This window comes from Lissotriton vulgaris, chromosome 7 (assembly GCF_964263255.1).
Source record: "Lissotriton vulgaris chromosome 7, aLisVul1.2, whole genome shotgun sequence".
In the NCBI taxonomy this organism is placed as follows: Eukaryota; Metazoa; Chordata; class Amphibia; order Caudata; family Salamandridae; genus Lissotriton; species Lissotriton vulgaris.
The window spans coordinates 366,228,608-366,253,267 of NC_141695.1; the positions used below are offsets into that span (position 1 = coordinate 366,228,608).

Sequence of the window (24,660 nt, forward strand, 5' to 3'; positions counted from 1 at the left end):
ATGGCAGTTACAACATAGTCCATTGTCACTGTCCATGCTGTCTCTTTTCTGCACACAAATCACCTAGTCCTCATTTGCTCACGAATCTTATTTGGAGCCATAAAGTCCTAAGAAGAACCATGAAAAGAAAGAAACTATTCTAACTATTTCCTCATAATTGACAAATTTTCCATATCAATAACTGGTGTAAGCAAGCAATCGAGACAATCCCGATACAATTATGAATCAACGCTATCAAGATACAAGCAGAATAACCCTCTACTTACTGATCACTGTAAGGAAAACACATCCGAGACATATCTCTGTGGGTGGGATAATCCTCACTTCTGAGTCCTTAATAGAATTGAAACTTTCCTTTACAATAACTAGGGAATTTTTAATTCTATGTCCGGAATGGAGGCGAGGGTTATGCTAATTCAAGGCTTTTCTACTACCACCTGGGCTATATCGATCACCAGCTTGTAGTAGAACCTCTTAGAAGTGGAATCAAAGGTCCAATCCGCAGCATTCATGATCTCTTCCAAGCGGGCAGCAAGCTGAAATGCTTTAGATGCCATTTGCCCCTCTGCCAGAATGCACCCCAAACATCCGAATATTGATGCCAGCTTCAGTCATGACCCAACGTACCCATCCAGCAATCGTGAGGAAGAGACGGCTCTATATTATTTTCGCAGGGCAAGCAAAGGTTGCTGCTCACCTGGTGGATGTAACCCCTCCATCATATATATGCTTTAAAGAACCCGACAACATATATTTTAATTTAGGAGAATCCTCCAAAAGCAGGGTAAGAGATAATTCAATATAAGATTTAGTCCTTTTCCGAACTGTAAAAGATAGTCTTTGTGAGAAAAATACTGTACCTGTAATAACCAGGGCTCTTACATCCAAGACCTTACTATATGACACCAGGCATAGTAACATAACGATTGGGCTGCCAAGAAAGAAAGAGTTTAAGAACTTAGTTAACGTTCCAAGTAGAATACAGCGGCTCAGGCTGCATAGATAATGGCATACCCCTCAGCACTGTTTGTACAAAAAGATGTTGTCCCACAGGGGATCCATCTGTCGACACATGACCCGCCGATATGGCAGATTGAAAGGCATTAATAGTCCGATATGCTAAACCCTCTGAAGAGAGCTCCGTCCGGTATTTGGACTATATCTGCTTCCAAGGGATCCAGGCCTTGTCGTATACACCAACTCATCCATCTTGTCCAGGCTGATCTGTATCGCTTGACCATGTTTTGTGCCCAGGCCTTGGACAAGAGGATGTCAGCCTGCCTTGAAAGTCCCTGAATTTTCCATCTTTGCCCGTAACCAGCCACACCATGAGGCAAATCGAACCGTTCATCACCATCTGGTGCGGCAGAAGGTTCGGATCGAGGAAAAGATTCGGAAAGGGGGGTAGGATTGGAGAATACCAAGAAAGTTCCATCAGAACTGGGAACCAAGCTTACAACCTCCAAAAGGGAGTCACCAAGACCACCTCTGATAACTGCCTGTGCACCTGGGATGCCTCTCTTATTATCATTGAGAACGGGGGAAAAGCATACCATCACCATCACAAGGGGGGTCTGGCCTCCAACTGAAGAATCTGGGAAGCTGATGATCTAGGTTAGAGTGGAAAAGTTCCATCAAAAACTGCCCCGACCTGTCCAAAATCATGCATTAGACTTCCGAATCCAGTTTCTAGAGACTGGAATCGTAGCAATGGCGAGAGTGCCAACCTGCCACTTTGTTTGCCTGGTCTGAAAGATACTCCGCTGTGACCGATATATGATGGTCCAGGCAATATTGCCAAAACGCCTTTGCCAGATCCAACAGTGCTATCTACTTGGTCCCTCCCAGGTGGTTGATGTAACGCAACATAAAAATGTCCATTTTGAGAAGGACACCAGACTTAATGCCCTTGATCCAGCACCAAACTGCAAAGGAACCCGCTAGCGTCTGATTCTATAATCAAGGTGGGCTGGAACCGAAGCTTGCTCTCCTGTTCCAGGCCTCAATGTGGGATAACCACAGTTTGATCTCTTCACGTGCCCCCTCTGACAGGGGCACCAACTGGGAATACGTTAGTCCCCTCCCGAGATGATGAACCTTGGTGTGTTTCAGTGCCCGATAGTATAGGGGCCCAAAAAGATCACCTGAATTGATGATGACAGGAGGTCCACTAACCTTGCTATCTGGAGTAAAGAAGTGTATGGCCTGGAAAGGGTCTGTCTGAATTTGTGATGAAGCTTTGCTATCTTCTGAGATGGGAGACGTAAAGATGCTGCTGAACCTTCGTCATCTATGAGGGTGAAAAAGTGACTTGCTCTCGTAGACCACAAACCCCAGCCCCTCCAAGAGATTGACTGCTGTCTTCAGTTGCAAGAATTTTTCGGCGCATTGATTCATAATGATCGTGTTGTCCAAATAAGAGTCTCATCCCTTGAGCACGCGGGTGCTCTACCATCGGTTGAGGACCCTCGTAAAGCACAGTTAGAAATGGGACTCCTCGTTGGCTGAGGTATGCACCTAGACCACATAGGAAACACCACTCTAGTAAGGGTAAGCTAGATACACACTAAAAGAAAACTGGTGCTCACCCTCTGGTAGTTCTGCACAGAGCATCCAAGCTTATCTAGAGAAGCAGTGTGTAAAGTATTTGTTCAGCACACACTAACACAATTAAAACACCACAGAAAGATTCCACACAGATTTAGAAAAATAGAGAATATGTTTCTGAGCAAAATCAGACCAAAACAACAAAAGTTCAATAAGTAGAAGTTGAGATTTGATTTTTTTTTTTTTAAGATTAAATGCAAAAATAGTGCTTAGAAGTCTCTAGCGGTCAAAAGAAGGTAACTTGAGGTCCTGAGGGACCAGAGCAAAGTTCAGGCCAACAGAAATGTAGGGTAGTCCGGGTACAGGACCCATGCAGGCCCCACTGAGAAGTACCTTGGATGGAGCAAAACGTCGACACTGAGGGCTTGATGTGTCTATCTTTTCCATGCAGTTAGGTCGCTGCATCATTGTCTAGCTTTGCTGTTGTGAAGGCAATGCGTTGAGCCGCGCAGAGCATCACCCCTGGCTGCACAGGCAGTAGAACCACTGTTGTCGAACAGCCTTTGTGTCCGTGTCAAACGGGAGTGCATCTATTCTGATCAGTGCAGGGGTGATGATGCGCCAATTTTGTAGACAACAGCTGCAGAACCCACTTCTGAGGGCCAGAACGTGGAGAGGGCACATCAGGCATGGGTAGGACTCCCAGATGGCAGAGTCCAGCAGCACCAGTAGAATTGCTGGAAGTCTTTTGTATCCCTGAAACTTCTGAAAACAGGAGGCAAGCTCTTGGCGATCACTTGAAGGGGAAGGCAGAATCCAGCTGCCCTTCAGCAGAGTCCAGGAGCAGCAGGGCAACAAGCCGAAAGCAGTCCTTTAAGCAGCACAACAGTCCTTCTAACAGAGGTTCAGTTCAAAGATCCAGAAGTGCCTGATTTTAAGGAGGTTAGAGACCCAGTACTTCTACCCAAAAGTGCCTTTGATGTAGGGGTGACTTCAAAGCAGCTCTCTGACGTGCACAAGGGCCATTTTCAACCCAGTCCTGTCTGTCCGGCTGTCTGTTATAGGTACATTGGTGCTTTGTGTGTGGACAGTACACTACCTATTGAAGTGTGCCAGCCCCTCCCATTACTCCCTGCCTAGAAAGACCCATCAGAATTCAGATGAGTTCTCAGAATGTAGATGTGCCTCTCTTGTCTGGGTTTGTGGCTGTCTGGACGGAATGTACAAAGTGTAGCTGCAGCCCACCCAGACGTGTATTGGAGACAGGATGTCGGGAACAGCAGTAATTGCAGAGAAATATCCACTATCTAAAAGTCTCATTCGTAAAACAGTAATGTTAAATTTAACTTGACCAGTTGGGAGGATTTATCATTACCATTCCAAAGATATGAAAAATGGTAAAAACTTCTCCTCTCTGATTATGAATTACAGCTTAAACGTTTACTAAGGAATTCCCAATGCTGGCCTATGAGGGGTAGGCCGGTCAGTAGTGAAAAACAAAATGAGCGGTTTGTCACAACCAGGTCATGCAAAACATAAAAGTACATGTCGTACCTTTAACTTGCACTGCACCCTGCCCTTAGGGTGACTTGGTTCCTACCTTTGGAGTGATCTATATGTAATAAAGGGGAGCATAAGGCTTGGCAAGTAGTTTAAATGCCAAGTGGAATAGGCAGTAAGCTGCACACAGAGGCATTACAATGGCAGGCCTGAGACCGGTTTGAAAGGCTACTTCTCTGGGTGGTGCAACCAGTGCTGCAGCCCACTAGTAGCAATTCGATGACATTCCATGGGTATATCGTATACCCCTTTACAAGGGACTTACTAGTAAATCAAATATGCCAATCCATTGTACACCAATGTCATCATGTTCAGGGGAGAAGCACATGCAATTTAGCACTGGTTAGCAGTGGTAAAGTGCTCAGTCCTAAAACTAACAAAAAGACTACAGCAAAAAGAGGAGGGAGAAGGCAAAATGTTTGGGGTGACCCTTCAGTGAGGGCCATTTTCCTACATGCACCAAGGTGCTGACGACCGGCCGAATGGAAGTGTGAGGAATACAGATACTGTGAAGGAATGTGCAATGGGGCTGAAAGATTGGGATGGCCAGGTAGGCGTTCTTCGGGTCTAGATGCACTATCCATCGAATGGTTGGAGTACATCCTGCAGAAGCTGGACTCCTCATCTTGAAGTGGCAGTACACCAATCATTCATTGAACTCAGAGGTTGATCATTGGCCTTTGGCCCCCGCCACGCTTGTTGACCAAGAAGAGTTTGCTTATGAAACCAGAGGGGTCCGGAGTAGTATGGCATGTGGCCCCTTTGTCGAGAAGGGCCTGTACCTGTGCGTCTGAGTGTGCTCTGTGTCATGGAGAACCTTAGCGGATGCGGAGTGTTCTCATGTCTTGAGAACCCACAGAACTCTATCTGGAAACCATGAACCAGCTGAAGTACCTATGCATCCATTGTGAGAGACACCCACCTGTGAGAAAATTGTGCCAGACAGCCCCTACCGTTAGATAGGAAGAAAGGTTCACACTTGTGGTTACTGAAAGTGCTGGAGACCTGTCCTCTGGAGCCAGCTCTGCCCTGGAACTGCTGGACTCTGGTAGGATAAAAGTTCACAAACCAGGCTTGATCCTGGTTCCGTCTGCGTCCAGAGCCTTTCCCCTGGGAGAGGGGTTGAGAGGAAAGGCGGCTAGCCAAGCAGCCCCTGCCACGGCCGGCCCCCTGGAAAACCAAGGGTCAAAGATCCGCTTAATAGAAGTTTGGGCCTTGCCAATGGATGAAAAGTCTGCCAACATTTATTTTCCCCCAGCTCCTATTTCAAAGAGACTCCCCCCCCCACTCCTTTCCCCCCACCCCGGGCCACTGTCCCTGTCTCCGGGAAAGCCAGGTCCCTCAACTTGGGGTCCACCTTGATGAGCAGCGAGCGACAACATTCTGTGGATATGGCACAGTGGGAGTTCCCTAAAAAGATTATGGAATCTTTGGCCAGCCAGAGAGGACCTTGGGGGAAATCGGAGAACCGGAAACCTTGGCATCCTCTGCTATGTCCAAGATTTTGGTTAATGGCCCTACCATGTCCAGGAGTTTGTCCTGGCATGAGCACCAGGTACGGTCTATCCCTTTCTCTGGATTTTTGACTAATTTGGCAATGATAGTGGCCATCCTCGTATTAATTTTGGGGGTAAAGGCTACCTTACCCTCCAATGATGGTCTGTTACATTCCACATGCAGGCGACGGCATGTCTCCTTTTCCAGAGGCTTACATAGCTGGCCTGCAACACCACTTAGTCACTGGAGTCCGTTCCAGAGAGTGCGGGTGTACTATATCTTCAGGGTCCAACATGTCGGACATCTTGTTAGTAGGGGATTGGTCGTATGTGTCATTCGCAGCACTAGGGCACCAAGGCCAAGAGGTGCCTGGCTCCTCATTTGAGTGCCTGTGTGAATAGTCCACCTGTGTGAATAGCCCACATTCCGAAAATCCGGAGAAACTGATTTATTGCAGTCCAACAGTTCGTCAGCTTGTCCCTGGGCAAATGGAATACAACACTGCCGTGTAAGGAACGCAGGGAAACTCCTACGGCCAGAAAAACAAACCAAACGCAAGTAAGAGCAAAAAGAGACACAAAATCGTATGCATGTACTAAAAATATTGGCTAATCTCAAGTAATAGGCAGAGAGAAGGAAGCAGCACTTATCTCCATATGCTGAGCAGCGAAGTAAAGAGACCGCATGGACAATGACTGTGGACTATGTTATGACTGCTATTACGTGATCGGGTGTTGTAGTCTCCCATGGACATTTGGAAATGTTAGTTTTCTTTATACTAAGCTAATGTTAATATGGTTGCTGTGGATTTTATAATCAGTGAAGTAAAGATTATAAAGAATAATCCTTGCCTGCGGTCCTGACATAGAATCTTAAACTGACAGTCATAGAAAAACAGTGCATGTAGAAGAAGTGTCCCCTATAGCATACAGTGGCAAATATCTTAAGCATGAACTGGTCATTATTCATCCTACCATGACAATGGTATTATTGATTGGATGTAGTGGTCATGGGTGGATTTTAGTATGCAGCAAAAAAGAAAGATATGATGCTGAATTGTGACCTATTGCTGTGTCATCTTAGAGAGGCAATCGGTGCACGCTGTTGTTGTGACAGATCATAGGGGGAAATAGGAGTAACATACCTACTTGGAAACCTAGTGTAGAGGCAAAATAAGACTTGATCTTCTGCCTCACCAGTCCACCTCGGTTTCTCTGCTTGTGTGTGCTGCTGTAAAATAGAAAGTAGTGTTTCAGCTCTAATCAATTTCCAATGCATGCTTCCCACAGGTCACCTGATGGTGAACACATGACTGTGCTATATGACTACGAAACTGTGAAGAATATCGACTGCTATGGTGCTGACTTTTGTGTGAAGGTGAAGGATGGCATGCGGTACTGGAACATGAGCGTCCAATGGTGGCTGTCGCAGTACATCTACAAGAACTCGCCCGTCAAGTCCTTCATATTTGGGTGAGAAGCAGATACTCTATGTATCAGACTATCCCCGCAGGCAGGGTGTGCTCTCAGTGGCGCCACCTCCACTAAGGCTTTTAAGCAGTGTGACTAAAGAAAAAATACAATGATAATAACTCTGAACCCCTTTGCCGTGGGGCTAATAACCCTGCAGCGCTGGAGGGAGAGGGGGCGCAGGCAGTGCCACGGTGCTTGTGATGAGCTCAGATCGTCACGCTGCACGGTGGTGCTGTGCTCATGACGAGCTCAGCTCGTCATGACCACGCCTGTTTTTCAGAACGTTCAGCACAGCGGGGGAATTAGCCCCGCGTGTGAACGCCGCGCGTGTCATGACGAGCTCAGGTCGTCATCAGCACAGCACAGAGCAACCGTGCCTCATGACGAGCTGAGCTCGTCATGAGCACGGGATGGGTTAAGTTAGTATCATTGTATTTTTTTCCTATTGTTGTGGCAGCTTTGCTGGCGAAACAGGGCGGCCTGGTCTGCTCTGCTGACAGGGTAGGGGAGAAGTGGTTTGCATTCTGTAAAGTGCGCATGAATGTTTGGCTGGCCCTCTGGACCCGGCTAAACATTCATGTGCACTTAACATGTTCTCCATGCAGGCTACATTACAGCCTGCATGGATAACATTCCCAGCCTCCCATTCCCTGGCTGAGCGCGGATCCACAGCACTCAGACCAATCACAAGAGGAGGAGGAGGAGGAGGAGGAGGATCCTGCATCTGTAGAGTGAATTGATTATAGAGTGGTTCCTTTTAATCTTAAAGTATCAATGCAACCTCTCTCTAATAGCGACATATTCCTAAAACAAGATGGAAACTGTAGACCACTGTAACTGGTAATATTCATAATCCAGTTCCGCTCCTCACACCCACAGATAAACAATATGTTTTGTGGCCGAACTGCTCAAATGGCCAGTTTCCATCAGGACATTATTAATAACCTCAAACTAATTCGTCCCTTAAACCAGACAGTGGGTGTATATGAGAGACCTACTAATAACAAACGATGTTCATCTTTCATGAAGAAGTGCAAACTTGGACGTCGACCAAATTAAAAGATTCTGAAGAAATGGCTACTGTTCACATTTTTAATAAGTACTACTAAACTAGCATATTGCAACACCTCCAGTACTACTAAAATGTCTTTAACCTATGTCAAATCACATGTCATCACACAGTTGTAAGAAAATATTTTGGATTGTCTCCAAGTCCACCACTGGCCTCAGTCTATTATTGCTCCTTCTAAAAAACACTGTCTATGTTCTTATTATCGATGAGGGTGAGTCTAGTCATAGACTGTTCTCACTCTTCCAGGGCCTCCTTTAGTAGCCATAATGGCAGGTACACATATAGCGATAGTGAAAATGCAGTCATGCTACTCTGTCATTGTCATTGCGATTGGCCCTTCTTGAGGGCAGGAATTGTATTACTGCTGTTGCTCTTTCCTAAAATGTCCTTGTGGGGAAGGGTAATTGGCGAACTGTGCACAATTAGCAAATTCCTCAAGGACATCTTTGCCCTTGCTCCTGCATTTGCTGTGCAGTGTAGGCAATGGCAAAGTTGATACTTCATTTGCAAAGAAGCCATACCGTAAATATTTCAGGCTATTTCGGTCCCCTCTAGATTGCCTTGGGGCTCCACGGAGCTGAAGGGCATCCACTCAGACTTCACCAGTGAGTTAGCCCCTTACTCAACCCTCAAAAATGTGTTTCCGGGCTTGTACCAATGCCTGTTTAACTTCCACACTAGCACCACGGTGTACAACATTTCTTTACATGCCAGTGCTGATACCTTCTTTATTGGCGTCAACCTGAGATTTGATTCCAACACCGATCTCGAACCCCAAACTGCTTTACGGCTCTGTTACACTAAAAAAATCACAAAGGTGCAATTAGTTGTTAAACAGCCAGACACCAACCCTAGGCTGCTGATTCAAAACCACTGCTACCAGAGGCTAGCGTTTGCAATATTCAAAGATTGTCTTCTGTAGGAAATAACCGCAGTGAAGGAATCTGGTTAGGAGTGTGTTGCACGAGAACAGCATACCTTATTCTACAATCTGAATGACCTATTGCTCCAGTGTTGTAGCCCTCCATGCCTGTAGAAAGGAGAATGCACATGCTCCCAAAGGCTGCATATGCTTCTTCAAGGGGAAGCTAAAGCAGCTTTCCAGGTGGGGAAAGGGAAGAGGAGAAGAATTGTTGTCTGACTGCCACTACCTTTGCTCCTGCCTCAATTTTGCTTAATAAGCTGGTTCTGTTGGTGAAGGGATGGCGTTGATAAAAATTGAAGCCATTCAAGAAGCCTCAAAATGTTTGGAATTGGCATTAGTCTTTTGTTAGAGACTGATAGTGAAAGGAAATGGCCACTGCTTAAATCGCAGAATCCACTTTGGCACCAAAATGTCTTGCTCCATCGAGCAGCTTGTCTATATCCGCTGCTTGTACATCCCTGGAGAAGCCAGTTGATATGAGCAAGGCATTCCTTCTAATAGCCACAGAAGAGCCCACAGCTCTGAACACTGAGTCACCAGTATCCATGTCAGCTCTGGTAACCTGTCTAAAGGCATCCTTCCCATCACAGACCACCTCCACAAAGTAGTCCGCCTGGTGATCTGGCTATTTCGGTACCACTAATTGTGACATATTACGTCAAGTTGGGCTACACCTTCCCAACAAACATACTACATTTACGAGTGGAGTGCCAAACTAGTCTTTCTTACTACCTTGAGCTTCCTTGACTCTGTCCAGTAGGGGCCACCAAGAAAGAACCAGGGTTTTGTCTTGTAGTGGAGGCCTGTCCAACCAGGTTTTCTGGAGAAAGATGAATGTACAAAAAAGACGGATTCACAGCATCTGTTCTAGAATGCCTGGGACCAAACTATTTACTGCAGTGGCTAATGTGAGCTTTTCCCATGTAATTTTCCATTCCTAAGGTCATAAATATGGGCTTCTGGTTCAATGATGAATTTTCTTTTGATAGCCAAATCACTGCACTTGAAGGAAAATCTTTTGGGCTGCTAAAAACCGTTAAGAAAATATATTGCGCTCACACAGAGTCTGCTCATAAAAAGTAGTCCAAGCTCTTATTATTACCAGGCTGGACTACTGTAATGCCCTCTACCTATTTGTATCTCAATCACGAATGAGCAGACTTCAACGTGTACATAATGCTGCGGCACGATTGCTGCCGAATCTTCCAAAATGTGCTTTCAGCGGGGCTGCACTTAGCAAGTTGCACTGGCTCCCGATGAGGCAGAGAATTGAATTAAAAGCCCTCTGCTACTAGGCCTTATTCAACAATGGACAACACTATCCTCGGTCATTGATCAAGCTTCTCGTTCCATGTAGGAATCCTAGATTTGCTGATTCCAAGTTCGCCACTGTTCCTAAAGACAAAAGAGTCTGAATTGGTGGCAGCTCATTCAGCTACCTGGCACCCAAAATATGGAATTCTCTTCCCCCTTATAGTCCATCAGGCTCCTTGTGAAGCTCTTCTCAGGAAGAAGTTAAAAACTGTTTTTTTTAGGTTTGGTTGACAATTGCTACAGCTTTTAGTGCTCTCTTCTCTAACGGGAGTCAGGATCTTAGCGCTGGGACACTTCATGTGAAATCGCTATGCGCTCTACAAATCTTACTGTTATTATCATTATTATTAATTATCACTATGTCCATGAAGGCCTCATTTAAAGGCATTTGGGACTCCAGGGTTGCAGGACCTCTGTTAGGGTATTTGACTTTGCCTTGACGGTGGGTAAGGGAAGCTCTAGAACACTCTGCGGTCAGGGCCGGCTTTAGCAGTGGTGACACCCGGTGCGACAGTCAGTTTTTTGCCCCTACCCCCCAACCCAATGATCTCCTGCTTCATGATTTTCTTCACCAACTCCCTACAACAGTGCCCTTCATCTTTCCATAGCCCCTCTCTCACATACATTTGATTTGTTTTATAGCACTACTCATACCAGTGTACGGTGTTTCAGAGCACTTTACATCACATACACATTATATAGAGACAATGAATCATGTGTATAAATCAGTAAATGAAAAACGTTACATATCACAATGCAATGCGGATTACACTGTGTAGGAATTGCATGTCGTCCATACCAGTAGGCAGTATGTTTTTTGATAGTTTGGTCTAAAGAAGCACAGAGTCCGGATTTAAATGCACCAAATTGGTTGATGGTTGGCTTTACTAATAAGAATATATTTCTACCCAAATGAACCCTTTTTAGCAACATTAGAATAATGAAGCACAGGGGTAAAACCATATTCTGACCTATACCATGCAGCTCGTTAATGGCAGCTCATTGGTCACTATGTTATATTAGGGTAGAATTTATGAACTGCAAGTAACAAATGGATCTCTGTGATAGATGCAGTGACCTCCTGAACTATCCACCTTAAATACAGATCAGTAATCTGCATTCTACAGTTCTTTGCAGCAGGCTTATTTTCCTGTCTTTAGGCTAGCAAAAATAAGCTTTAGGGAGCACATTTTTATTGGCGTTTTGAAGGTCACAATTATTGAAATGCTTTTGAAAGGAAGGGAGGCAAAGCTTGATGTCACATTTACACATCATTCATCAAGACAGAAAAGTTATGTTCGAGGCATGTGAGCTGTAGATCACATGCTGTGCATATCCCCACATCTAGTGTTGGGTCCGGATGTTTGCACTTTGTTTTTGTTCGAAGAAGTCTTTTCCAGTCTCAAGGTAGGTGACTCCTCCTCGGTGATAGTGCGCAGGGGCATCGACTCCATTGTTAGATAGTTTTTTTCCCGGAATCTGGTTTGGATGTGAATTGCTGCGCTCCGGTTCGGCACTGTTTCTCGGGTTCCCTTTGACGTGCAATCCACTACCCTCAACTGTATAGTTTTGATCACATTTCCTATTCTCCGCGTAGCGTTTACAATCAAACATCTTCGATCGGAAAACTCGTGGAGGGCCGTTGGGCCTACCCGCTCCGGGCTCACTAGCAGTCAATGGAACGGACTCCATTTAAGCTCTGTCCCGGGTGTCATGCTAAGTTTCCTCGCACCGACCTGCATGAAGTGTGCAATCTCTATTTGTCCCCATAACACGGCAAGAAAGACTGCAACGCATGCCATTCATTTAGATCAAAGAAGACGCTTTACCGTTGGGCTCGACGTCACGAGATGCAACACCAAGGCGGCTGCATACGAGATATCTTCGGCGAAGATTCCGACAGAGAAGAAACACACCCTCAAAGAGCTGAGGAAGAAGGAACATATCTCCGAGGCCGTCTCAAACATGGAAGAAGAGGAGCTAGTTACACCGGTTCAGCGTACAAGGAGTACAGAAACCGCCTTGCCCCAACAACCAAAATCAAAAAAGACTCCGGTCCTTCCTCTGCCTTCCTGCGCCGAAAGACAAAGAAAAGCCTTCTGTCTCTGGCTGGAGTCAGCCCCATTCAGGCGCTGAGCCGAAATCCAATTAACAATGGAGGGGTTCTGGCACTTATGCAGCAAGGCTATGCCTAACTAAACCAATGAACAACTACAGTTACCAATTCTGCTATCTATTCCATTATTTCATCTGAAAGATGGAAGCAAAACCAATCTTCCTTGACCACTTTTCGGTTTTAATTTTTTCTATTTATTTCAAAGTTTTTTTTTTCTTAACACCTTCTTTTCTCTTTTTTATGCACAATTTAAATGTTTTTAGATACAAAAATCACTATACATATACCCACAAAAAAACATCAGGTATAAATGCGTAACATATAAATCGCCATATCTTAACACCTCATTCTCTCCTCAATCTTCCAAGTGTAGTGACATTCATTCTGGAAAGTGAACTCATTCATACATTGTCATACCATTTCTTATATCCGTTCTAAACCCACTCAAGGGGAACAGTCTCAAATCTAATACTCAGAGAGCTACCAACCCTAAATACAAAAACAACATGTTATCATTTAGTGTAGGCCATCAGAAACTCTGTTTAACTTTTCAAATATTCTTGCCTGAATAACTTGACTTGATAGCCTATCCAAAACGTGGTCGACGCGTTTCGAATTCCTGTAGCCGAGGAATTCTCCTCAGGACCATATGTCACTAGAAAAAGTAAAAGATGGTATCTTTACTAAGATGTTCTATCAAAAAATAACTCTCCATCAACTGCCCTTACCGGCAGATTATTCCTTTCTTACCTTTGGGAATTCTTTGAGAATTTGTCTCTTTATAAATCACATTTTCTCTGCAAAGAAAAATAAAATAAAATCAGGATAATTAAGGAGGGGGTTGTTTTTTTTTAAAAAAGTCAGCTGACTGTGCTTACAGTCTTGCTACCATCATTATTCATAATGCTTACTTCTGGTATTTCAGTAGTTGTCACACAGGAACAAGTTGATGTTTCTTAAGGCCCAAACTCTGCTCTTTGTTGGTGACCTGGAATACATGTATGAAGTCTTCTTAGAAACATAGGCAAATCTTTAGATCAGGAAAATGCTTTATATCTAATGTCGAAAAACACAGTTGATGGACAGAATGCAGAACAATGTCTTACATTCACTGTTCCCATGAGGCACAGGGTCAAGGCTGATTTGCATATAGCCATTGTCTGACCTAGGGTGGTGTGGAGTGCAAATAAACGATGGATTTAGGCCCAGATCTTTGTACTGGGGTGAATGTAAGACATCGTTCTGCATTCTGTCCATCAACTGTGTTTATTGCAATTATATCTAATGTCAGCATACCTTGCCAGGCTTTTCTTGCTCTTGAAACTTGGGGTAGTGAAGCGGAATCGATTTCTAGGAAGTAAGGGAATACGTGAGGTTTAAGGATAAGGTTTCTGCTGTAAACCGTTTACAGAGACATTCCGATTTTTGCAATCCTTTTTCCTCTTCTCAGTAAGCATAGTCAGCTGACTCTTAGTAAAGATACCGTCTTTTACTTTTTCTAGAGAAATATGGTCCTCGGGAGAATTCCTTGGCTACTGGAATTCGAAACGCGTCGACCACGTTTTGGATAGGCTAATCAAGTCAAGTTATTCAGACAAGAATATTTGAAAAGTTAAACAGAGTTTCTGATGGCCTACACTAAATGATTAAATGTTGTTTTTGTATTTAGATTTGCTAGCTCTCTTTGAGTATTAGATTTAGTTTTGAGACTATTTCCCTTGAGTGGGTTTAGAACTGATATAAGAAATGGTATGACTGAATGTATGAATGAGTTCACTTTCCAGAATGAATGTCACTACACTTGGAAGATTGAGCAGAGAATGAGGTGTTAAGATATGGTGATTTATATGTTACGCCTTTATACTTGATTTTTTTTGTGGGTATATGTATAGTGATTTTTGTATCTAAAAACATTTAAATTGTGCATAAAAAACAGAAAAGAAGGTGTAAAGAAAAAAAACCTTTGAAATAATTGAAAAAATTAAAACCGAAAAGTGGTCAAAGAAGATTGGTTTTGCTTCCATCTTTCAGATGAAATAATGGAATAGATAGCAGTATTGGCAACTGAAGTTGTTCATTGGAGCCAAAATCCAAGCACATCCTGGTCCATGTTCCATTTTTGTCGAAGCCTAAATCTTCGGTACTGAAGAGTTCGGAGCGGAACGTTTTGATGCTGAAAACTGTAAGTAACAATAAAAAGATTTTGACAGAAGTGCCTCGGTCCAATGTTCCACATTCGGATCCGAAACAAAAAGAACTGGTTATTCACCCAGATACTGGACATATTCCAAGTTAATTGATGCCTGTCAAAAGGGTAGCCTCACAAGCATCTAATCACTGGCACATTGTTAATGCTCATGCTTTGCTAGCCAGATATGCTAGGGCTCATTACGATGACCTAGAAAATGTTATGCAATTTCTGCCTGATGAGCACAAATTTAAGGCAAACTATCTTATCCAGGAGGGCACACTTGTCACCAATACCTCCATGAAGTGCGCATTAGATGCAGCAGACACATCAGAGTGCACAGTAAACGACAGCGTACTGCTACGTAGACACACATGGTTGAGAATTTCAGGTTTCAAACCTGAGGTGTAGACCTTCATTCTCAATCAGCCTTTTAAAAAGGAACACCTCTTTGGTCCAACAGTTGACACCTTGCTGGGAAAAATGGAAAAGGACACTGAGGTTGCAAAGTCCCTGGGGGTTTACAGTTACCTGCGAGTAGGGGTTCCTTTCGGTGCTCCTTTTACAGGAGCGGCTCCTAAAATATTACCACAGAAAATCTCTCCTGCTCTTAGGCAACAACCAATCACCCTCATCAAGAGGCTATTTTAGAGGAGGTTTTAGAGGAAAAATGGTAAAGGAAGAGACAGAGGCAACTCCACACGCACTTCCCCCTCAAATAAGAGTGACTCCCTTCCGCTACCCCCGATCATTCCACTCCTGTAGGGGGACGTCTCTCTCAACTTTTCCCCTGTCTGGAACACCATCACCTCAGACAGATGGGTTTTAAAAATTATCCAATATGGTTACTGCCTGGAACTTACAGACACTCCCCCAAACATTCTTCCAAGATCACACACAATGTCACAGGAACATCTTGCACTTCTAAAAAAAAGTAGTTCTCTATCTGTTGGAGAAAGGAGCGATAGAACCAGTCCCACTAAAACATCAAGGCACCGGGGTATACTCCCTGTACTTCTTAATTCCCAAAAAGGACGGCTCTCTCAGGTCCTACTAGACCTCAGAACTAAATGTATACATTCAGTCTGACCACTTTCACATGGTCGCTCTCCACCAAGTGCTCCCGCTCCTTCAACAAGGTGACTTTCTGTCCACTATGGACTTAAAGGATGCCTATTTCCATATGCCAATGCATCCTGCTCATTGCAAATAACTCAGGTTTGTAGTAGCAGGCCCACATACAAAAACAGGGGTGCACACACTCTCTCCAGCTGTCACAACTAGTACCGACCATCTGGAGATGGGCTATACTTCACAAAATGATTCTCCTTGCAGAACACCATCCAGGAGTTAACAGTTGGATTGCAGATCTGCTCAGTCGTCAAAGACAACAGATCCACGAATGGGAACTCCACCCTCAAGTTCTCCTCCTATTGTTTCAAATGTGGGGTTTTCCGGACATAGATCTGTTCGCCACAAACCTAAACGAAAAAAATTCCCAAGCTTTGCATCCAGACATCCACACCCATTGTCCAATGGCCATGCACAATGGATGAATTGGGCAGGGATATTTCCCTACCCTCAGACAAGCGTCCCTGACATTCATCATAGTTGCTCCCACATGAGCCTGACAACCCTGGTTCACAACCCTGTTGGAGCTCTCAGGAGTTCCTCACTAAAAACTGCACCTCACTCCCATTCTTCTCACTCTGATCCATGGAGAGATAAGACATCCAGATCCCAGCCATCTCATTCTTACGATCTGACACCTAAAATCTTAGAGTTTGGCTACCTTAATCTTCCTTTAGACGGCATAAATATTATCAAAGGGGCTATACATCCTACCACAAGGGCATGCAATGCAGCAAAGTGGAAGCTATTTATGATATACCACAATAGCATTCATATAGATTATTGGACGATGCAGGTCAAAACATTATTTGCTATTTACTACATCTGCAGTGTTCCAATTTATCGTACTCTTCCATACACTAGAATCTTGCTGCAATAGCTGCATATCTCCAGAACAGACAAAAGCTGTCTCTTTTTAGAGTACCTGTCATTAAAGCATTTATGGAGGGGCTTAAAAAAAATCAATCCTCCAAGACTTCCACCTGCTCCTGTGTGGAATCTCAACATTGTCCTCACCACCCTTTGAGCCAATGCATGGATATGAAATACAATTTCTCACTTGGAAGATAGCTTTCCTCATAGCTATGACACCTCTAAGAATAGTGGACAAGCTTCCGGCACTAACCATAGAAGAACCATTCTTACAAATACACCAAAACAAAGTGGTTCTTCCGACAAACCCTACATTTCTACCAAAGGTCATTTCTGCCTTTCATATCAACCAATCCGTTGAGTTGCCTGTGTTCCTCCCTCAACCAGATTCTGTGACAGAACGTGTGTTACACACTTTAGATGTGGAAAGAGCAATTCTTTACTATATAGGAAGGACAAAACCGTTCCGCAAGACAAAACAACTATTTGTCGCTTTTGCTCCACCACATAAAGGCAATCCTATATCAAAATCAGGCATTGCAAGGTGGATAGTCGAGTGCACTTAAATAAGCTATGCAAAAACGAAAAGAAGAATAGCAGGTCCCCCTAAAGCGCACTACACACTCAAACTAGGGGCTTTTATGTCTTTCTTAGGAAATGTACCCATAGATGATATCTGCAAAGCTGGATCATGGTCTATCACTCACACATTCGCAAAACACTGTTGTATAGTTGTGTTAGCAAGACCGCAAGCTAGTGTGAGCCAAGCAGTTTTACGTACACTATTTCAGACAACTGCAACAGCTACAGGTTAGCCACCACTTTGGGAGATAACTGCTTTATAGTCTATGCACAGCATGTGATCTGCAGCTCACCTGCCACAAATAGATGCATACTGGGTAAGTAGCATTTTCCTTCACTTATGCAATTGCAATCTTCCTGTTCAATTTGGCTTTAATTCACAGGTTAAACCTTTTACAGCATCCAGCAATACTGAAACACTGCACCAAGTAAAATGATACTTTTTATATTGCTTTTAAACACTGCACCAAGTAAAATGTTAATTTCTATATTGCTTTTTACGAGCTGGCTTCCAGTTGGGACCAAACTGACCTCTAATGCACTTGCTAACGGTGCTCACACAACTTTTTGTCTCCCGGATGACTCCAATTAATCAAGTGTTCTGAGAATACAAGACAGTGTGGCGTGTGGGCTGGCAATAAGAATACAAAATCAGTGATGACTAGAACACGGGGTCCTTTTATTACCACGAGGACCCACATCATGGAAATGCAAGAAGGACAACGGTGCCCACTCCCAGCTTTTGGATACTGTGAACAGTGCTGATTTAGGAGCACAAATGGTGCCTCCCTGAGCTTGGCGCCCCTTGCAGTCTCACCGCCCTAAAGCCGGCCATGTTTGCAGCCTTACTCAGGACTGTTTAAGATGAAACCATCTCATTGGGTTCCCGCTTTAAGGGACAGTCCATATCTATATTGTGAGAAATGGCTAAAGCACTAGCAAGCTATAGAGCTAAATTATCTGCTATGTCAGATGATGGGTGCCAGTTGTCTGCTTCACTGCTGTCTTCTGTGTCATGTTTAATGGCATCAGGCTTCTGAATATGGTCAATATAATATAGTTCAAGCCAAATAGCTCCAATATTCTGTGCCAGTAACACTATCAGGAATATTCCTGCTACCCCTCCCTTTATCTTTCTTACTCCACTATGCTCTGGGCTTCCCTACTCGATCTTTGCAGGATAGTTTAAGATTTTAACACCAGCTGCCCCAAAGGAGGTGCTGGTGATGCTGGCGCCAGGGGTGTAACACAGGCCCCTGCAGATCTTGTGGTGTATGTCGTCCGCCCCCCCCCCCCCCAACTCTTCAAAGAGCAACAACCATTCAGGGGCCCTCATTCAGCCCATGGCCGATGAATATCTGAGATATGTGCGACTTCGGGGGGTGGAGGTGGTTTACCACATTCTGCAGGGGCAAGGGGGGCTCATCACATTCAGGGGGAGGGGCATTTTGGGTAAAGCCACTGGTTGGACTGGTGATGCCAGAATTGGCATTTGTGGCTCATGAGAACGCATTCGGGGGTAGGTCATCTGTCAAAGGTCTCAAGACCAGGATGTTTCCAGAAAGCGCTGGGGTTCTATCCAGGACATAAGCCACCGGCCAAGGACCAGTCAGTAGGATTTGAATGGAGACCAACAATTCCAGTGGGGCCCGCAAGTTTGCCAGAGAAGATTGTCTTGTATCAAAACATTTCCATCATGGCATGTAAAAAGAAAACTGGAGAATGCCCCCTGTTCTGGGAATTCTGGGTTGGCCAGAGGTGGAGCCATTACTGGTGCCGGTGAATGAGGAGCAGGATAGGACTAAGGGGCAGGTTCCGGGTCCTAATGGGAAAAATCTCCACCAGTTCCGGCTACAGAGGGGACTCCACAGTGGGTAGAAAACATCCGGGTAACTTGCCTTTTGATAGCAATTGAGACATTTGAGGATGTCAGTGAAGGAGATGGCCTAGATTGATATCTTGACATCTTGACCCAGAACATGGTGATGAACCAAAGGCTCATTGCGGGTCAATGCCATAAAAAGCTTGGCCATGTGCTCCTTAATGGCTCTTGGGTACATGAAGCCGCACATGTCTTAATGATTTGAGTCGTGGGTTGACCCCAAACACCACAGACCCGCTGCATGTGTGTCTGAAATTGAGATTTGTTTGTTATAGTTCTAAATGGGCGTGTACCCTGACTCATTAGAGGTAGCCACCCTCAAGCACTTCACTTTTTGTAGTAATTTAAGAGAAGATGAAGGTACTGAAAAATGAAGGAAATTGACGTCGAAGGGTGCAAAAAAAAGGAACAGACTTAAGTGTGCTAGGGTGGGCGCTTGATGACTTCAGTGACGTCACCAAGGCATTGTCTCTGGTGCTCAGACAAAGCATGTGTCCCCTACTAGCACTAAAGAGATACGAAAAATAGCAGGATCCAGTTTGGCACCGAGGGATATACAACAATTAAGAAATTTGCAGGTAAAAATAATCCATCAGAAACAGCTTCTGGCATGTGGCTCACTCTGTATATTTTAAAGAAATTATAAATAAAGGCATTCAACACCTAATTCTCCTTTAGCCAGACCTAAAAAAAGCTAAGCACTGTAGCGCACTAACGAATGGCAAAATGTTGCTCTGTCATCAAGCATGGGTGAGTAATGCTTTTTTATACTAAATGAAAAGCAATTCCTGTTTCTCATGCGGATACCAATACTCTGTGTTGGGCACAGCTGGAATACTTCAGTGTCCTCTGCACAGCTTTTTCAGGCACTTTTTTAGGCATTTCAGCTGTCTCAAAACTCTCAGGTTAGAATGATGTGCCACTGAAATGTTACATACTATTGGAGACGTCCTAAGACTTATCCATACTGACCGTACATTAAATGTGCTCTGAAATAGCCAAAAGCCAGCATGCTTGCACTATACAAACAAAACTGATTGACAGAAACATCTTGAGGACATGGTGTGCACCACTCACTCTAGAACATGCGCATCGTTAACAAAGTTGCAAGGTTGTACTGTGGACCATTCAAACCTGCTTTTAGTGCTCCCGAGGCACTTCTTGATTAGAGAAACCGCGGCATATGCTTGAGTGGGCACTAAAGAAATTAAACTGGAAAAACACCCCACTTACCTGCTGGCCAGCCAGCCGGCCCCCTCCTCTCGGTTCACTTCGGCTACTCCATCGACAGCAGGAAGCAGGAACCAGTAAGCACATAGGCTCCCAGACACCTAATCAATCACAATGCTGCCTCACAGCAGCATTGTGATTGATCTGAGCACCGTCGTTCGGTACTTGTAGAGGGACTGATAGGCTGTGCATGTTCTCCATCCAGGCTGTGCATTACAGGCAGTGGAGAACATGCAAAGTGCGCATGACTGTTTGGCTGGGCCAAGAAGGCTGGCCAAACCGTCATGCTCACTTTAGAGTGTGCTCACCATTTCTCTCCCTGGCCCCTGCGCTGCCCATCCCTGCATCTAAGCAGGAACAGAAAACTAAAATGATAATAACATTGGTTATTATAATTTTAGTTTTCCTTTTTAAACTGCTCACAGAGCAGTGAGGCGATGCTCTTCCACCTTAGTGGAGGAGCCACCTCTGCCTAACCGCGGATTTCAATTTCTCACATGCTTTGCGCTCCCGAATACAGGCTGTAATGATCTGTTTTTTGCTTGTTTGCTTCTTGATGCTTCTATTTTTGTTTGGAAGCATGCTTTAATTGTAATCCAAATTACTGTGTTTATGAATAATTGCAGGAATTGGTAATCCTGTTTGCCTTTCTTCCATTTTAATTATTGTTTGTATGTGATCCCGATTTCACTTTTCAATAAATGTTAAGACCAGCTTCTCTGGCTTGGTCATGCTACATTTACTTGGACTCTCCAAGCAGGCTAGGGGTATACTCCATTTCTTGAGGCTTTCCTAGTATTTTAATTTACAGGCTCTGACTTTGTGCATCCTTCCTTCCATTGTAGGAGTGCCTGGACCATGCTGATCAGTGCTTACTGGCACGGCATTCATCCCGGCTACTACCTGAGCTTCTTGACCATCCCGCTCTGCCTAGCTGCTGAAGGCGCCATGGAGGCTGGGCTGCGGCACCGTCTGTCAGACTCTGGAAAGCTTGCATTCGATTGGGTGCATTGGTTCCTGAAGATGCGGTCGTACGACTACATGTGCATGGGTTTTGTGCTGCTCACTTATTCTGACACAATGCATTATTGGCACTCAATCTACTTTTCAGTCCACCTGCTAGCTTTGGCACTACTGGTGACCGGTCGGATCCTGGCTGCCACCTCCCCACGCAGTCCGAGGCGGAGCCATGAAGAGTCGGGCAGGGACAAGCCCGAAAAGTCACTCCAAGGGTAACTTTCAGAGAGAGCGATAGAGAAACATGGCTAGTTAAGAATGTACAGCTATACTCAATACTCCCTTCAGGCCCAACCCTTGTGTGCCAAACCTAACCCATGCAGATGTATAGGTATCAGTGTGTGAAGCGCATTACCCTCTCCTGCCGAAGGGTAAAGGAAAATTATTTATGCTTGTTGGGAGTAACTGGCTTAACCTCATCAAGACGTCAGGTCAACTGTTGGAAAATTTGTAAATGTTCTGTGAGTGTCTAAAACCGAGTTAGAACAGAGCTGATTTTATGTAATCTCACATGAGACCAACTCTACTCCAACCCGACTGACCTTTAAAAGACACACTTTGTGACAGACGATGTCAATCCCTGCTGGCCTTTAAGGAAGTGTTCTGGTTTCGCCTTCTGGTGCAACCTAGACCCATTGAACAGGAAAAATTTGTTTGACGGAACTTTCTGATTTTCATTATACTTAAAATAGATGATTCCTCTGTCTTCCTTCATAGCTTCGCAGTTGCCCCATATTGAATGCGAGACCTTCAGCCAATCTTGGTTTAACTGCTTAAAGCATTGCACTTGTAATAAGAAAGGGATGCTACTATTGCTAGCATGCATGGTGCACCTGGATTGATATTCTAGACTAAAGAACATATAAAAGCTATGTTTCGTTTAACGGGCTTCTTTTAGAAACCAGAAAGTAAACTGCTGCACACCTTCTTGAATAAGCTCCCAGTGGTATTATGGGTCTCGTCTGTTGCGACAGCTGTTCCATGAAGAACCTGTAAGTGGCAGAAACGTCAGTCTGGACAGGTGTGTGTGTTATGAAATATGATACTAGGGCTCTACAATTTCTTCAGTCCTCCAAACTCAATCCAAGGTCACCACACATAGTGCAGACAGTACACCCAGGAACTCCTCAAGATGCCGCCAAGCAAGTGGGTAGCCATCTTAAAGGGTGTGAGTGCGTGCACAGGAAGTGTCTTAAATTCGCGATAGCTCGCAGAAGTATTTTTGTTCAAAAGGAACTGACTTTTAGGGTCTGAAGTTCACTGCCCTTAAAAGCAGCAGTATTACTAAAATAAACGTGTTCTAGGGAGTACATACCTTGTCCAATACATTTGAATTGGTTTTTTTTTGTTTACTTGAAAACTGAACTCTGAAAGACTTCACAGTTTATCCCATCACTTTACTGTATGTAGGAAGTGTCTCCTCAGCCGTGCTATTAGAAACATTACAACCCTGTGGAAAAAGGGGCCAGAGTGCATTAGTGTAATATATACAGCTGGAGAGCGGGACCAGGGACGAGAACAGTAGATTGGGTTGTTATCATGAACAATTTTTACTTTTCATACCAAATTGTAAAAAAAATCAAGAAACATTTTTTTACCCAAATAAAATGTACGACTTGCAGTTTGAAAAATTAAGACAGGTAAACTTTTGCAGCTGTGATCATTGTGACTTGAAAGTGGTAATCCACGAGGTGTTTCTGGTGTCTTTTTCTTCGACTCCTATCTGACTCATCCCTCAGGCCGATCGGAGACACCGCCTGGGTGCACTTAAAACCCTATTATCCAATTGTACCAGTTGCTGGTTTGCTAACTGACTTGTTAGTGCCTACAACATTGTTTCGCTTGAATTATGACTCCATCCCATGTCCTAATGCCTCACGAGAGGCACCTGCATGTTGGTCAATCCTCTTTTCTTCAGTATACTTGCTTTATTCAGGTATCGACTAAACACGGTCCAGTCTGGTCAAAGCTCTAATGTGCTGCATCCATTCCACTGGTAAGCTGACCATTGTTGTAATCTGTAGAACTGTGAAGGACTAAAGCCGATTGGTGGATCCCAAAGAACAAAAGCAAGTTCCCTCTGCATGCCTCCACATACAGAGCACATTTGTCGGCCTAAAACAGGAGAGCCCTCTCTGCTTGCCAGGTGCACTGTTGAGATTTTAGTATCATCTCGATTTTACAATTAAAGTAAACTTAGCCCAAGACAATGACATGGACAAGTAGACACACTGAGCACTGGCAAAGTGCCTGCAGTGCTGACGTTAAGGAACTGATTGGTCAAATACCCCTGTGGTTAGAGCCAGAGTATTTTGATCACCAGGCATGGTACACCTTTTAAGCCGCCCTCCCAATCCACTGTAGATTCCTGCAAAATACAGTTCCCTTTGCCATCACTACACGTGGTATCATTGACAAACCCCTGTGTTTAGAAAAGTCTGCATTTGACTTTTGGGAGAATGTAATGTTAGGATGTGTATTAAAGCTTACACTCTGTCACAAAATATGATTTCTGCTAAATATTAGGACACGATCTCCAGGAAATCCTAGTTACTTCCTGCTCCTGCTGGCCTCTCAACAAAACAAATGCAAATTCAAACATTTAAAAAGAGCTTTTCTTTCACATAATTTCTGTCCCCTCCAAAAATGCATTTCTTAATTATGTGTTAGAGAGAAAATGCAAGTTTTCTGATTAATTGAAATAGCAGACCTCCCAATTGTTACCATTGGTTTCACACATGCTTCAGTGTGAAGTTAGACTTTTCTCCTATTCAACATATGGCCACTGAAGAACAAGTTTATTATATTTAGTTGTTTTGTAACACTTTTTAGCACTTCATACCCCAGCCCAGGGCGCCTACGTATATATTCGAATGGGTAGCTTGGTACACCATGGGTGAGTGCGGTTAGGCTACTGTTTTCTGTGTGGCAAGCATTGATCTTGTGTAGGAGTGATCGGATTGCTGCTCTTATCTTGGCTTCAGATGCTATGCTTAGCAGTGTGACTTTGAGGAGTCATTGCGCTAGACTGGCAAATTATAGTTGGATATCACTGGCCACTTTGGTGCTCTGGAGGCCCTTTATTATGACCATGGTTTTCTTGAAGTTTTCAATCTGCTTTCTGTCTCTGCTGATTATGCATTGACTTGTCTGAAGTACTAGGGTCAGGAAGGTGATGGAAAGAAAAATGAGGAGAGAGATCTGCCTTGATCATTCATGTTAAATGTGTCCTCTTTTATTGTGTAAATGTGGGT

General features: G+C 44.2%; 1 protein-coding gene across 1 annotated transcript in view; it reads left to right on the forward strand.

The window, feature by feature from the left end:
- Positions 1 to 23,051, forward strand: part of MBOAT7 (membrane bound acylglycerophosphatidylinositol O-acyltransferase MBOAT7) — a 129,585-nt gene extending 106,534 nt beyond the window's left edge. Inside the window, exons 7-8 of the mRNA XM_086930287.1 lie at positions 6,894 to 7,076; positions 21,235 to 23,051. Of these exons, the coding sequence (XP_086786413.1) occupies positions 6,894 to 7,076; positions 21,235 to 21,625 (574 nt within the window). The 3' untranslated portion in view covers positions 21,626 to 23,051. The remainder of the gene's footprint in view (positions 1 to 6,893; positions 7,077 to 21,234) is intronic.
- Positions 23,052 to 24,660: the final 1,609 nt, after the last annotated feature.